The sequence below is a fragment of the Hemiscyllium ocellatum genome, chromosome 25 (assembly GCF_020745735.1).
Source record: "Hemiscyllium ocellatum isolate sHemOce1 chromosome 25, sHemOce1.pat.X.cur, whole genome shotgun sequence".
Lineage (NCBI taxonomy): Eukaryota > Metazoa > Chordata > Chondrichthyes > Orectolobiformes > Hemiscylliidae > Hemiscyllium > Hemiscyllium ocellatum.
In genome coordinates this window covers 10,110,575-10,126,785 of record NC_083425.1, presented here as the reverse complement: position 1 = coordinate 10,126,785, position 16,211 = coordinate 10,110,575, and the positions used below count along the sequence as shown (strand labels likewise).

At 48.2% G+C, this 16,211-nt stretch overlaps 1 protein-coding gene across 1 annotated transcript in view; it reads right to left on the bottom strand.

Annotated features, from left to right (window-relative positions):
- The window catches only part of mcrip1 (MAPK regulated corepressor interacting protein 1), a 33,384-nt gene extending 18,454 nt beyond the window's left edge, over positions 1–14,930 (bottom strand). Inside the window, exons 1-2 of the mRNA XM_060844450.1 lie at positions 14,871–14,930; positions 2,418–2,542 (exon numbers count right to left, since the gene is read on the bottom strand). Of these exons, the coding sequence (XP_060700433.1) occupies positions 2,418–2,542; positions 14,871–14,878 (133 nt within the window). The 5' untranslated portion in view covers positions 14,879–14,930. The remainder of the gene's footprint in view (positions 1–2,417; positions 2,543–14,870) is intronic.
- Positions 14,931–16,211: the final 1,281 nt, after the last annotated feature.

Genomic DNA, 16,211 nt, shown 5'->3' with positions numbered 1-16,211 from the left:
CAAATTCTAAAACATATCGGACAAAATATATACCTTAGAAAAAATCATCTACTTGATGACTATCTCCTTGATCTAGGGAGTTGTGTCCTCAACTCTTTCGTTTAGAAGGGAGGAAAACTCCCTTCTAGTCCTTTTAACTAGACTACAAAATGGCTGAGAGAGAATGGGAATGCAGACAACTATTATGCCCCCTAATAACTGAATCCAATATTCATTTACTCTTGTGGGATAACCCTACACACACCCTGCTCTCCTTTTTATCTCCAGTGTGAAAGTACTGTTCAAAGCTGCTTTTTGGAAATTATGAGTTTATGATTTTGCTGCACCCCCACAAAAAGATCTTTCCAATCTGCAGTTTAGCACCACCTCATGCCAAGACAGGAATACTATTCCTCTCACAAGCTGAAGCCCAAATTTTGTTTATAAATACAATACTTAAATATTCACATGAGTTGAGAATCCAAGTGCTAGTTACTATGGTAAAGTTAAACTTAGATTTTGTTGCTCATTAACTTAGAAGGAATTACAAAAGACATGATTCAGGGAAAGAACTAAATTATGCCATGCGTCCAACATCAAGACTGCAACAACATGACAACAAGCATGAAGAATCACTGGCACCCTCTTAATAATGTTGAGTTTTGAAGCATCTTATGATATTTGACAATTTGAGATGAATGTAAAGGGCACTTTCCTTTTAAAGATATGGTAACAACCCCTGCGGTGCAGAAGATAGGCCTTTAACATAATAAAATGCCCCAAGGCAAAACCTGTCACTGAGCCTATTAGGGCAGTTGGCCAAAGCTACAGAAAATAAGGACATTTTTCAGAGCATCTTAAAAAGGCAAAGGGTGGTATAGAAACAGAGGGCTTTAGGGAAATAATTTCAGAATTTAGGGACTTTGCAACTGAAGGCACTGCCACCAATGGTGGAGTAGTTAAAATTGGGGGTTTTCAAGAGATCAGTATTAGTCAGTCACAAGTCACATGACCCCAGGCTACAGTCCAACAGGTTTATTTGAAATCACAGGCTTTCAGAGCACTGCTCCTTTGCAGACTTCACCTGATTAAGGAGCAATGGTCCAAAACCTTGTGATTTTAAATAAACCTGTTGGACCATAACCTGGTGCAGTGTAATTTCTGATATTGTCCACCCCAGTCCAACACCGGCACCTCCAATGGAGAATTAGAGAGCTCATTGATTTAGGACTGAAGCTGCAGGACGTGACAGGATGGGCAATGTCACAAAGGGAACTGTAATCAAGGATGAATATTTTAAAATGGAGGCGTTGCTTAAACGGAAACCGATGTGGGCAGCAAGCACAGGGTGACAGGTTAACAGGACTTGGTGAGAGTGAAGCAACAGGCAGCAGAGTTTTGGATGACCTCAGCATGACTGCAGATGCTGGAGATTAGAGTCGAGAGCGTGCTGCTGGAAAAGCACAGCAGATCAGGCAACATCCGAGAAGCAGGAAAATTGACGTTCCGGGCTGATGAAGGGCTTTTCCAGCACCGCACTCTTGATAGCACTGGAACAGTCAAGTCAAGAGGTAACTAAGAGGGTTACATGAGGGTTTCAACAGGAGAACTGAAGGAGGAGCAAGTCTAAGGCAGATAGACAGTGATACAGAGGTGAAAGTAAGCAATCTTAGTTGTGATGCAAATATATGGTTATGTATTCACTTCAGGGTCAAATATGTCACTAGAGTTGCAAAAAAGCTGGTTCAGCCTGAGGCGGTTGCCACGGAAAATTAAACAATGGAGTTGGGATCAGAGTTTATAATGAAGACTGAAGGCAATGGCTTTGATCTTCCCACTATTTAATTAGAGGGAATTTCTGCTCATCCAATACAACAGAAGAGTTGATAGGGATATTGGTGTGGTAGAGCTAGGCTGTGCTTTTGTATTATGTTGTCAAGGGGCAGCAGATAGGTCAAATAGGAAGGGAGAGACAAGGAAAACAAAATCACAACTTCATGTTGAGGTAGAGATCATTGCATTAGTAAATGAACATTCAATGCCAGGATCTGTGACTCAGTTGGTAGCATACAAAACCTCTGAATCAGGAGGTTGAGAGCTCCAGACCCAGCCCAGGATATAACTGCAAATCTCAAAGCTAACACTCCAGTGTCAGTACTGAGGAACTGGGGGAGGTGCAATCTTTCAAATAAAGCATTAAATTGAGACCATTCTTAACTCTCACCGGTAAGAATGGCAGATCTCACTGCATTATTTTAAGAAAATGTATCCTTCAATCAACGTCACACAGATGATATTATTTTTGTTGTTTGTGGGAATTTGTGCACATATTGGCTGCTGTGTTTCCTACATTACAACATCAACTACACTTCAAAAGTACTTTATTGGTTGTAAAGCACTTTGGGATGTCCTTTTGCTTCACATCAATCTCAATGTACCTTCATGTATAAATCTGACATTTTCTTCATGTGCTGGAGTATAAATCTCCGGTGGGACAGTGTTAGTCGGAGAGCGAGGTCCATTGTTTCGCTTCCCATTATAAACAATCCTTGGTGCAGGTGAGCTGGAAGAGAGGGGATAAGATTACATTCAGGTAATAATTAAAAAGTTTAATTCTCAAGATCTTTGATGTAAATAAATCCCAGGTTGATTGGGAAAGGTGGAACTGCACCCTCCAGTATTACTACGTGTATGACATAACTTGTCCCAAGTCCCATCCACCTATTAACAGTCTCTACTGATCAACGTCGACTCCTGGTCAAGATACAAATTGATTTTAAAAATTTGCAAATACTTCTATGGCCTTGCCCTATCTCCATTTTAACCTCCAGACAAAATGCTCCCAGAAACTTTGCCTCATCTAAGTTGGGCCTTTTCAGCATTCCCCATTTTAACTGCTCCACCATTAGTGGCCACGTCATCAGTTACTGAGGCCCCAGGCTCTGGGACATCTACCCACACCTCCCTGCTTTGATATATCACACCGGTCCTTTAACACACTCCTTAAATCCTACTTCTTCGGCCAAACTTTCGAATACCTGACCAAACATTATCTGACGTGGCTCAGTGTTAATTCGGTTTGGGAAGCCTCCTGTAAATCGCTCTGGGGTGTTTTATTCTGTGAAAGGTGCAATGTAAATATAAATTGTTGTTGCAAAAGAAAAGTGAATCAAAACCCATCTGTTTTAAATTACGGAGCTGTTTATTTTTTAAGATCAGGAATTTGTTCAGTTTCCTGCACTGCATATTTGAATTTAGCAGAAATACAAGGCCCTTAGTAAAGATGCTGTGTTCTGTACGTTGAGAAATGCCTGGACTAAGAGCACAAGAAAGGAAACAGAAAATCTGTGACAGGTTGAAACAACTGAAACCTTCCTTTATACAAAATGGCCATTTTCAGAACAAAGTCACATTTCTTTCCAAAATGGCACAGCTGCTCTGCACACACAGGAGTAACACGGTACTGCATGGAGGGAACGCTGTCTGATCATATGCAGCAAGACTCTCTCGTACACAAGGAGGAAAAACAGCAGCCAGAATGAAATGTGTTCTCTGCTAGACTGGTCAAACTCACTGGTCATCACTAAGTTTATTTAAAAAAAAGTATTGCAATTAGCTCCACTATCCAAAGACTCCACATCTAAAACAATTCAAACATTTGAGGTCAAAATCTTAGTTTGCAATTCTAAAATGGAGCCTTATTTGCATAATCTTTAAACATTTCGGCATTCCAAATCAAATGAGATGTGGGATGGAGATGTAATTTGTAATTAATTAACCTTTAACACTCTGAATGGCTCTTCATGTTACAGTGGTGTATTCTTTCCTCCAGGTTTGTTCACTTTAAGTTAATGCAGATAGTGAATGGGCAGCAAAGGCCTATTTCCAAATAAAAAGTGCTCTTTCCTAGCCAGAAATTCACAGCAGATACGATCATTAAATGCTTGAAGCGTTCGCCTTTCAACTTCACAATGAAAACAGGCAGCCCCGTAACTTGTTCCCCATCACCATAGCAACAACTACCAGAGTGCAGAAAGCAGGATTCCATGGAAAGAGATTGCTGTGAGAGAATCAACATTCAACCAACATTTTCACCGCTCACCAACGGATCTTACACCACTGACCCGAAAATGTGCTGGTTATATACCGGATGCATGACATGGAAAGAAACCTAATCAGCCAAACCAACGACAACAAAAACCACAACAAGATGAAGGGCATAGTTGCAGAATTGCAGTAATCTACTTACAATCTTGCATAGATTCACGAACTCCGAGACTGAGTGACTGTAATGTATGTAGGTATTAGCTCAATTAAAAGAAAAGCACAACTTGCTAGCTTTGCACTTCTTTTGGCCTTCAAACTGAATGAGCAAGTCTTTAATTCAAATAACTACGGATCAAAATTTGATTTCCTAATATAGAATTTGGGCGGCACGGTGGCACAGTGGTTAGCACTGCTGCCTCACAGCGACAGGGACCTGGGTTCGATTCCCGCCTCAGGCGACTGACTGTGTGGAGTTTGCGTGGGTTTCCTCCGGGTGCTCCGGTTTCCTCCCACAGTCCAAAGATGTGCGGGTCAGGTGAATTGGCCATGCTAAATTGCCCGTAGTGTTAGGTAAGGGGTATATGTTGGGGTATGGGTGGATTGCGCTTCGGCGGGTCGGTGTGGACTTGTTGGGCCGAAGGGCCTGTTTCCACACTGTAAGTAATCTAATCTAATCATGGAGACATGCAGCATGGAAACAGACCCTTTGGTCTAACTCGTCCATGCTGACGAGATATCCAAACCCAAGCTAGTCCCCATTTGCCAGCACTTGGCCCACATCCCCCAGAACTCTTCCTGTTCATATATCCATCCAGATGCCGTTTAAATGCTGTTAATTGTATCAGCAAATTTGGAGATCAGCTTGCTGAGGATATGGACATGCCCTTATTTATCTACCTTTGCCATCTCAATTAGGAAACAGTTCATTAATCAGGAAGGAGCACTTGTTAAGCCCCAAAACAGGATTTATTTTAATTTCTACTAATCTGATCCACATACTTGCAGCTGGGCAATAAGGCACTGGATTTGCTGAACAACGCACAACCTAGGCCAGTCACTCTATCAACTTACATTTACCCACATAGAATTTTACAGTCAGTCCTCTACACAAATGTAGAACGTTTTGCACAGGGCGTTTAGTGCCTGTGTTACAGGGCAAGTAATTGTGTATCACTTTAGCTAATTACACTGAAGGTCAATTAATAAGCAGCAGAACAAACCAAGGAGTATAAACTAGAATTCAATAAATCGAATACCCTGCACAAGTTGTCGAATAAACTGGGGAAACAATGAATGCTTAAAGTAGACAGAAGCAAAATATAGAAATAATAAATGAAAACTTTTAAAAATATTTTGTCTTTTCCAATCTCCTACAGTAATTAAAAACAAACAGAGGAAATGAGAATCCACCATCTCAAAACTTAATTTTCAGAGCCAGACAGGTTGGTTAACAGTAATAAAGACTTCACGAGCAGTGCATTCTAGGTGAGACTTCACTGAATGAAAAACAATTCTCACCTCCCTTATTGTTCTTTTGGCAATCACCTTAAACCCGGGTTCTCTTGTTGTAGACCCTGCAACCAGTGTAAATTGTTTCCTCTTAGCTGGTCTAACAAAACCCATTGCAAGGGTGAACACCTCTACTATAACTCCCAACTTCTCTGGTCTCTCCTGATGTATCTCATCCTTGATGATATTTCGAGTAAGTTCACGGACAGTGGCAATTTTGTAGCATATAAGGTTTAAACAAAGCATGATAATTGCTCGTTGAAAATATCCTCTGCAACGCCCTGACATCCTCATTAGCGTGTGGTGTCCAGAATTGAAAACAGTTATCAAGCTGAGGCCTATGGAAGGTTGGTAGTGGTAGCTGCAATGCCATTGAACTAGTAATCGAAAAGCCCAGGCTATTGGCTGTGGGCACACAGGTTCAAATGCCATCACAGCAGATGGTGGGATCTAAATGCAACTAATAGATCTGAGATATAAGGTAGTTGATGACAATGAAACTACCAATTGTTGAAACAACCCATCTTGTTCACTAATCTCCGCTTGGTGAAAGAAATCTGCCTCCCCTACTCCATCTGCCCTAAATGTACCTGAATGCTACACGCTGAGTCACCATAGTCTTACCAGATCATAGGGGGTGCTCTCTTATTAGAGAGAAGCGACTGATGGTGATTTAACCTGAGGGCCACCAGACCTCAGGTGAGGGAAGAGGTTGAGACGGAGAGTCCTTAATGGTAACCTCAAACCGATGATGGGAATTGAACCCACACTGTCGGCACCACACCGCTCTACAAAACAACAATCTAGTCAACCAAGCTAAACAAACTCCTGAATGCCACATGGTTTACACAAAATGCTCTCTGAAATAGACCTAGCATGTCAGAGTTGAAGGGTAACTGGAATAGGCAACACGTGCTGGCCTTGCTACTGGTGCTCACATTCCATGATAGACAAACACAGTTTACTGCAACTTTTTTTTTAAAAAAACCAACAATGCAAAGTCAAGGAATGCATTACTGGGAAACAGCAAATAAAATTCAGAAATAAACAAGGATGGAACAAGATCGGGAGAATAATCATTAAACAGCACCTTCACATTCCTCCCAGAAAAAATACTTCATGTAAAGAATGTGGTATTTGCTACAAGAAGGAATGGTTGAAGTGAACAGTAGAGATACACTTAGGGAAAGCCAGGCAAGTATTCAAGGAAAAGAGAACAAAAGATTTTGATGTTATATTTAGGTAAGAAAAGTTGGGTTTAAGGTTCAAGTGGAGCATAAACACCAGCTTGGACTAGCTAGGTTGAATGATCAGTTTCTGAGTTCTATAACGTAGATAATCCAGAAGGAAAATGAACATAATATAGCCTAAAATGGAAAGAGTCATTACAAAACATTTCAAAATGAAAAGTTTGCAAAGGATTTACCAGTGGCACTGGGAAGGTGGAGAAGGACAAAGAAATTCATCAAATAAAAGCGAAGTACTACAACAGATGCTGGAGATCTGAAATTTAAAAAAATATGCAGAGGCTACAGACACTCAGGTCTATAGCATTATGGGAGAGGGGAATAGAGTTGTTGAAATTTCAAGTCCTTCATTTTTCAGAATGCTCTGAAGAATATTCTATTAGACTTTAAATGTTAACATAGGGTCTGTGGAGACAGAAACAGTCAGACCTGCTGAGTTTCTCCAGTACTTGCTGCTTGTACACAAGTAGACCTGTTAACCACTGGAAGTGCACAAGGAAGAGTGCAGAATAAAGTGCAAGCCTGAACTGATTAAACCAACTATAATCACGTGATCGTCAGTTTTCAATCTTTTATTAAACACTAACATATGTTTTTGTAGAACTGGAGCTATAATCACATTACTTAACATATGTTGGAAGGGAAAAGTTAAATCAATACTTTTTGTGTAACTTAACACACCACCCTAAAGTGCACCCCACTGCACCAGTGCAACACAACTCAAAAATGATTTCAATACAAATACATTTTGAATTAAACTTCTTGGTTACTGTCTCAGATCAAATGGACAAATTATGTACATTTCACACACATTATGCTTCACTGGAATCCTAGTGACAAATAATCCAGATCAATTTTCTCTTGCACAAATGTTTGCCATGAAATGCTGCTGACACAATGCAAACTGCTTCCTCACTGGGTGGGAGGCCACGAGAGGAGAAACCATAACAGAGCAGAGCTCAGCAATCTCCAACAGACATTAGTGATCAGAAAAGGTTCAGGTACTAATGCATGATGCACTAAGGGACATATTCCCTTGTACTCTGATTTATAAGAGCAACTCCCCTCTCCCCAAAACCAATCCATCATTAGTTAAGGGTGTCCTAACACCATATACCCACTTCTGCCCTGTATTCATTAAAACCAATAAGAAATACAAATGACTTCAAATGACCATCCACAATATGAGTGTCCCCATGACTTTCTTTGTCATAGCAATTGCTAAAGTCTCCACCTTTACAAGAAATTTAACTCAACGTGCCACACAAATATGGTGGCTACAAGAGTAGGTGAGAAGCTGGGAGTTCTGCAGCACACCCCTCACCTCCCAAACTTTTCGAGCTAACATCCACAAGTCCAATGAAATGCTGTTCCCTTGCTCAGATGAGCACAGCTTCAACCACACTTGAGAAGCTCGATGCCAAACAGGATACAGCAGCCCGATTGATTCGCACCACACAGAACCACCTTCATGACACACATTCCCAACACTACTGACGCACAGTGACAGCAGTGTGTACCATCCCTCCAATGCACTGCAGCAACTCACCAAGACTCCTTCGACACTGTCCAAACACACACACACACACACACACAAAATCTCTAACATTTAGAAAAACAATGCTCACTGATATACTGAAACACTGCTACCTGAAAGCTTAAGTCAGTGCCAAAAGCAGCGAAACATTTAGCCCAGCATGTGACTAATTCGAGATTATCCAGAATAATTCCAATTCCCTTCTTTTTCTCCATATGCTTCAAACTTTACCTTTGCGTGCATGACGCCTCTTAAGTGCTCTCAATGTCTTCAGCTGCCACATGTGGTCGAGCAACCTGTAATCACCGTACGTATGAGATCAGCTAGTCCTCCCATTAAATTGAAGACAGATGGTAAAAATCACCATTGGATCAGGTACTCAAATCTTGGCAGCCAACTGCAGCCATAGAAACAAGTCACCAGGCAATTTCAGGTGGTGCATACTTCAACTAGTCTTAAGAAACAATTAATGTAAAAGAATAGTTATGAGTTTGCAGTGACATACTTGAATAGGATGGTTAAAACCAAAAGCATTTTGAGCAAACACACACAGACTTGCAAACACCATAAATGCAAAAAGTAGAAAGCAGACATTATTTGGAAAGCTCACCTTCAAAATAGTATTTTAAATTAAAACTGTAACAGGGAGGTTAAACCACAAGCAAACGTAGGAGCAACTCAGATTCAAAAGCATCCTACTCATCAACCATCACAGCACAAGACTTGCATTTACGTCACCTTATGTCAGGCACTTTGCAAAGTGGAAAGAATGTTTCAAGAAAATAACACAGTGGATACTAGCACAAGGAAGACCGTTACTGAGCTTGCTCTATACGCTATTGGAACAGGGGAAAAGGAGGGCATGTATACAGCATGTGGGGAACATTCAGCAAAAGGTTATGAAGGGTGTAACGGGTCGAGAGCTGCCAGATTCCAATCAAGTGATTTTTCTCACCAGACCTTGGAGGGTGATGCTACTGGGCCAACTCAGGATTGACGTTGCTCCCTTACCCGTCGCAGACTCATGCACCCTGCCAACCCCTCAGCCCTGATCTCCTCAGTCACAATCCTGCATGGTCACTTCAATCTCCCAACTTTCCACACCCAAGGTCTCCCACCTCAGTTAGCCCCTATCTCTGAGCCCACCCCCTCTGAAGGTCTCCCACTGCACAGGTACTCATCCCATTCTCCCGTTTCCAAAATCGTCAGAGCGAGAGTCTGAACGGATGATCTCTCAACTCCCCCCCCCCCACCTCATTCTTTTCCCCAGACTCAGTCAACCCCCTCCAAACACCTAGTCACTCCCCTCTTCTTTGACTCCGCACCTCGCCTGTCCCAACTCTCTAATCCCCTATTATTTCTATTCCGCCCTACTTCTCCCAATTCCCCATTTCCCTGCCCCACTGTCTTCCAGACTTTGTCCCCCAGTATCCCCATCCCTTTCCTCTCAGTTATCTCAGCCCCCACGGTGCCCCCCCCATACTCTAATCAACCACCGTGCTGGTCTATCCCACACCACAGTCATCCCCTCCCCAGAGGGGTCCTTATGTTGGCTTAATTCCCCTCAGGAAGGTGTCCATAACCCGGTTTATCACTCACCAGGAGAGGGTCCTTATACAGGTTTATCTCCCACCTTGGAGGGGAAACTCTATCCCCATTTATTCCTGAGTGTTTGTGGGGGGGGGAACTCTATCCCCATTTATCCCTGAGTGTTTGTGGGGGGGGAAACTCTATCCCCATTTATTCCTGAGTGTTGGGGGGGGGAACTCTATCCCCATTTATCCCTGAGTGTTTGGGGAGGGGAAACTCTATCCCCATTTATTCCTGAGTGGTTGTTGGATGGGGGGGTCTCTATCCACATTTATCCCTGAGTGTTTGGGGGGGGAGACTCTATCCCCATTTATCCCTGAGTGTTGGGGGGGTGGGGGAACTCTATCCCCATTTATCCCTGAGTGTTTGGGGGGGGGGGGGAACTCTATCCCCATTTATCCCCCTGAGTGTTGGGGGGGAACTCTATCCCCATTTATCCCCCTGAGTGTTGGGGGGGTTGGAACTCTATCCCCATTTATCCCCCTGAGTGTTGGGGGGGAACTCTATCCCCATTTATCCCCCTGAGTGTTGGGGGGGGGGAACTCTATCCCCATTTATCCCCCTGAGTGTTTGGGGGGGGAACTCTATCCCCATTTATCCCTGAGTGTTTGGGGGTGGGGAACTCTATCCCCATTTATCCCCCTGAGTGTTGGGGGGGGTTGGAACTCTATCCCCATTTATCCCCCTGAGTGTTGGGGGGGAACTCTATCCCCATTTATCCCCCTGAGTGTTGGGGGGGGGGGAACTCTATCCCCATTTATCCCCCTGAGTGTTGGGGGGGAACTCTATCCCCATTTATCCCCCTGAGTGTTTGGGGGGGGTGGAACTCTATCCCCATTTATCCCTGAGTGTTTGGGGGGGGGAACTCTATCCCCATTTATCCCCCTGAGTGTTTGGGGGGGGGGAACTCTATCCCCATTTATCCCCCTGAGTGTTGGGGGGGGGGGGGGAACTCTATCCCCATTTATCCCCCTGAGTGTTGGGGGGGGGGAACTCTATCCCCATTTATCCCCCTGAGTGTTGGGGGGGAACTCTATCCCCATTTATCCCCCTGAGTGTTTGGGGGGGGGGAACTCTATCCCCATTTATCCCCCTGAGTGTTGGGGGGGAACTCTATCCCCATTTATCCCCCTGAGTGTTGGGGGGGGGGGGAACTCTATCCCCATTTATCCCCCTGAGTGTTTGGGGGGGGGAACTCTATCCCCATTTATCCCCCTGAGTGTTTGGGGGTGGGGAACTCTATCCCCATTTATCCCCCTGAGTGTTGGGGGGGGTTGGAACTCTATCCCCATTTATCCCCCTGAGTGTTGGGGGGGAACTCTATCCCCATTTATCCCCCTGAGTGTTGGGGGGGGGGGGGAACTCTATCCCCATTTATCCCCCTGAGTGTTGGGGGGGAACTCTATCCCCATTTATCCCCCTGAGTGTTGGGGGGGGGAACTCTATCCCCATTTATCCCCCTGAGTGTTTGGGGGGGGGAACTCTATCCCCATTTATCCCTGAGTGTTTGGGGGTGGGGAACTCTATCCCCATTTATCCCCCTGAGTGTTGGGGGGGGTTGGAACTCTATCCCCATTTATCCCCCTGAGTGTTGGGGGGGAACTCTATCCCCATTTATCCCCCTGAGTGTTGGGGGGGGGGGGGAACTCTATCCCCATTTATCCCCCTGAGTGTTGGGGGGGAACTCTATCCCCATTTATCCCCCTGAGTGTTTGGGGGGGGTGGAACTCTATCCCCATTTATCCCTGAGTGTTTGGGGGGGGGGAACTCTATCCCCATTTATCCCCCTGAGTGTTTGGGGGGGGGGGGGGAACTCTATCCCCATTTATCCCCCTGAGTGTTGGGGGGGGGGGGGAACTCTATCCCCATTTATCCCCCTGAGTGTTGGGGGGGGGGGGAACTCTATCCCCATTTATCCCCCTGAGTGTTGGGGGGGAACTCTATCCCCATTTATCCCCCTGAGTGTTTGGGGGGGGGGAACTCTATCCCCATTTATCCCCCTGAGTGTTGGGGGGGAACTCTATCCCCATTTATCCCCCTGAGTGTTGGGGGGGGGGGGGGGAACTCTATCCCCATTTATCCCCCTGAGTGTTGGGGGGGAACTCTATCCCCATTTATCCCCCTGAGTGTTGGGGGGGAACTCTATCCCCATTTATCCCCCTGAGTGTTGGGGGGGTGGGGGAACTCTATCCCCATTTATCCCTGAGTGTTTGGGGGGGGGGGGGGGGAACTCTATCCCCATTTATCCCCCTGAGTGTTGGGGGGGAACTCTATCCCCATTTATCCCCCTGAGTGTTGGGGGGGTTGGAACTCTATCCCCATTTATCCCCCTGAGTGTTGGGGGGGAACTCTATCCCCATTTATCCCCCTGAGTGTTGGGGGGGAACTCTATCCCCATTTATCCCCCTGAGTGTTTGGGGGGGGGAACTCTATCCCCATTTATCCCCCTGAGTGTTGGGGGGGAACTCTATCCCCATTTATCCCCCTGAGTGTTGGGGGGGGGGGGAACTCTATCCCCATTTATCCCCCTGAGTGTTTGGGGGGGGGAACTCTATCCCCATTTATCCCCCTGAGTGTTTGGGGGTGGGGAACTCTATCCCCATTTATCCCCCTGAGTGTTGGGGGGGGTTGGAACTCTATCCCCATTTATCCCCCTGAGTGTTGGGGGGGAACTCTATCCCCATTTATCCCCCTGAGTGTTGGGGGGGGGGGAACTCTATCCCCATTTATCCCCCTGAGTGTTGGGGGGGAACTCTATCCCCATTTATCCCCCTGAGTGTTTGGGGGGGGTGGAACTCTATCCCCATTTATCCCTGAGTGTTTGGGGGGGGGGGAACTCTATCCCCATTTATCCCCCTGAGTGTTTGGGGGGGGGGGGGGAACTCTATCCCCATTTATCCCCCTGAGTGTTGGGGGGGGGGGGGGAACTCTATCCCCATTTATCCCCCTGAGTGTTGGGGGGGGGGAACTCTATCCCCATTTATCCCCCTGAGTGTTGGGGGGGAACTCTATCCCCATTTATCCCCCTGAGTGTTTGGGGGGGGGGAACTCTATCCCCATTTATCCCCCTGAGTGTTGGGGGGGAACTCTATCCCCATTTATCCCCCTGAGTGTTGGGGGGGGGGGGGAACTCTATCCCCATTTATCCCCCTGAGTGTTGGGGGGGAACTCTATCCCCATTTATCCCCCTGAGTGTTTGGGGGGGGAACTCTATCCCCATTTATCCCCCTGAGTGTTTTGGGGGGGGAACTCTATCCCCATTTATCCCCCTGAGTGTTTGGGGGGGAACTCTATCCCCATTTATCCCCCTGAGTGTTGGGGGGGGGGAACTCTATCCCCATTTATCCCCCTGAGTGTTTGGGGGGGGTGGAACTCTATCCCCATTTATCCCTGAGTGTTTGGGGGGGGGAACTCTATCCCCATTTATCCCCCTGAGTGTTTGGGGGGGGGGAACTCTATCCCCATTTATCCCCCTGAGTGTTGGGGGGGGGGGGAACTCTATCCCCATTTATCCCCCTGAGTTTTTGGGGGGGGACTCTATCCCCATTTATCCCCCTGAGTGTTGGGGGGGAACTCTATCCCCATTTATCCCCCTGAGTCTTTGGGGGGGGACTCTATCCCCATTTATCCCCCTGAGTGTTGGGGGGGAACTCTATCCCCATTTATCCCCCTGAGTGTTGGGGGGGGGGGAACTCTATCCCCATTTATCCCCCTGAGTTTTTGGGGGGGGGGACTCTATCCCCATTTATCCCCCTGAGTGTTGGGGGCGGGGGAACTCTATCCCCATTTATCCCCCTGAGTTTTTGGGGGGGGAACTCTATCCCCATTTATCCCCCTGAGTGTTGGGGGGGAACTCTATCCCCATTTATCCCCCTGAGTGTTTGGGGGGGGGGAACTCTATCCCCATTTATCCCCCTGAGTGTTGGGGGGGAACTCTATCCCCATTTATCCCCCTGAGTGTTGGGGGGGGGGGGGAACTCTATCCCCATTTATCCCCCTGAGTGTTTGGGGGGGGGAACTCTATCCCCATTTATCCCCCTGAGTGTTTGGGGGTGGGGAACTCTATCCCCATTTATCCCCCTGAGTGTTGGGGGGGGTTGGAACTCTATCCCCATTTATCCCCCTGAGTGTTGGGGGGGAACTCTATCCCCATTTATCCCCCTGAGTGTTGGGGGGGGGGAACTCTATCCCCATTTATCCCCCTGAGTGTTGGGGGGGGGGAACTCTATCCCCATTTATCCCCCTGAGTGTTGGGGGGGGGGGGAACTCTATCCCCATTTATCCCCCTGAGTGTTGGGGGGGGGGGAAACTCTATCCCCATTTATCCCCCTGAGTGTTTGGGGTGGGGAACTCTATCCCCATTTATCCCCCTGAGTGTTGGGGGGGGTTGGAACTCTATCCCCATTTATCCCCCTGAGTGTTGGGGGGGGTTGGAACTCTATCCCCATTTATCCCCCTGAGTGTTGGGGGGGAACTCTATCCCCATTTATCCCCCTGAGTGTTGGGGGGGGGGGGAACTCTATCCCCATTTATCCCCCTGAGTGTTGGGGGGGGGGGGGGAACTCTATCCCCATTTATCCCCCTGAGTTTTTGGGGGGGGGACTCTATCCCCATTTATCCCCCTGAGTGTTGGGGGGGAACTCTATCCCCATTTATCCCCCTGAGTGTTGGGGGGTGGGGGTGTCTCTATCTCGGTTGATCCCCCGGTGTGGGAGAGATCTGTATCCCCTGGGGGTGGGGGTGGGGTTTACCCAGCCCCCAGCCCCCTGCCCCGAGCTGTGACGATGTGTTGGTCTCTCTCCCGCTTTACCCCCACCCCACCACCGTGAGTGATTTATTTACCCCGCCCGTTACCCCCACCCCCGCCGCCGCGCCCGCGGGTGTGTGGTACACGGGAGGCGGGGGGTGGGGGAGGGGGTGGGCTCTCCCTCCCGGTATTTACTCTCCCCTCCCCCTCTCACCTGCTCATGTCTCTCGCTCTCCCGGTTTCAGCCTCGCGCCAATCAGCCCCGCCCCCCCAGCCGACGTCACACGGGGAAACCCCGCCCCCGATACAACTTCCGGTTTAACCGTCACCGGCCGGAAGTGGGGGGTTGGTGTGAGGGAGAGAAGAAGGGAAAGGAAGAAAGAAGGTAGATAGATAAATAAATAAGCAAAAGAAAAAAAGGAGTGGGGGGAGTAGAAGAGATGGAAAGGGAGTGTGTGAGAATGGCATGGTTTGGATTGGGGTGATTAAGGTTAAAAATATACAGCATCAGGTTATAGTCCAACAGGTTTAATTGGAGAGCAGGTGGGTAGATCTAGAACAGGGGGGGGGAGAGGAGAACAAGGGGGGGGGGAGAGGAGAACAAGGGGGGGGGGGGAGAGGAGAACAAGGGGGGGGGAGAGGAGAACAAGGGGGGGGGGAGAGGAGAACAAGGGGGGGGGAGAGGAGAACAAGGGGGGGGGAGAGGGAGAGGAGAACAAGGGGGGGGGGAGGGGGAGAGGAGAACAAGGGGGGGGGGGAGGGGGAGAGGAGAACAAGGGGGGGGAGAGGAGAGGAGAACAAGGGGGGGGAGGGAGAGAGGAGAGGAGAACAAGGGGGGGGGAGAGGAGAACAAGGGGGGGGGAGGGAGAGAGGAGAGGAGAACAAGGTGGGGGGAGAGGAGAACAAGGGGGGGGGGAGGGAGAGAGGAGAGGAGAACAAGGGGGGGGAGAGGAGAACAAGGGGGGGGGAGGGAGAGAGGAGAGGAGAACAAGGGGGGGGGGAGAGGAGAACAAGGGGGGGGGAGAGGAGAACAAGGGGGGGGGGAGGGAGAGAGGAGAGGAGAGGAGAACAAGGGGGGGGGAGAGGAGAACAAGGGGGGGGGAGAGGAGAACAAGGGGGGGGAGAGGAGAACAAGGGGGGGGGAGGGAGAGAGAGGAGAGGAGAACAGGGGGGGGGAGGGAGAGAGAGGAGAGGAGAACAGGGGGGGGGAGGGAGAGAGAGGAGAGGAGAACAAGGGGGGGGGAGAGGAGAACAAGGGGGGGGAGAGGAGAACAAGGGGGGGGAGAGGAGAACAAGGGGGGGGAGGGAGAGAGGAGAGGAGAACAAGGGGGGGGAGAGGAGAGGAGAACAAGGGGGGGGAGGGAGAGAGGAGAGGAGAACAAGGTGGGGGGAGAGGAGAACAAGGGGGGGGGGAGGGAGAGAGGAGAGGAGAACAAGGTGGGGGGAGAGGAGAACAAGGGGGGGGGGAGGGAGAGAGGAGAGGAGAACAAGGGGGGGGAGAGGAGAACAAGGGGGGGGGGGGGGGAGAGAGGAGAGGAGAACAAGGGGGGGGGAG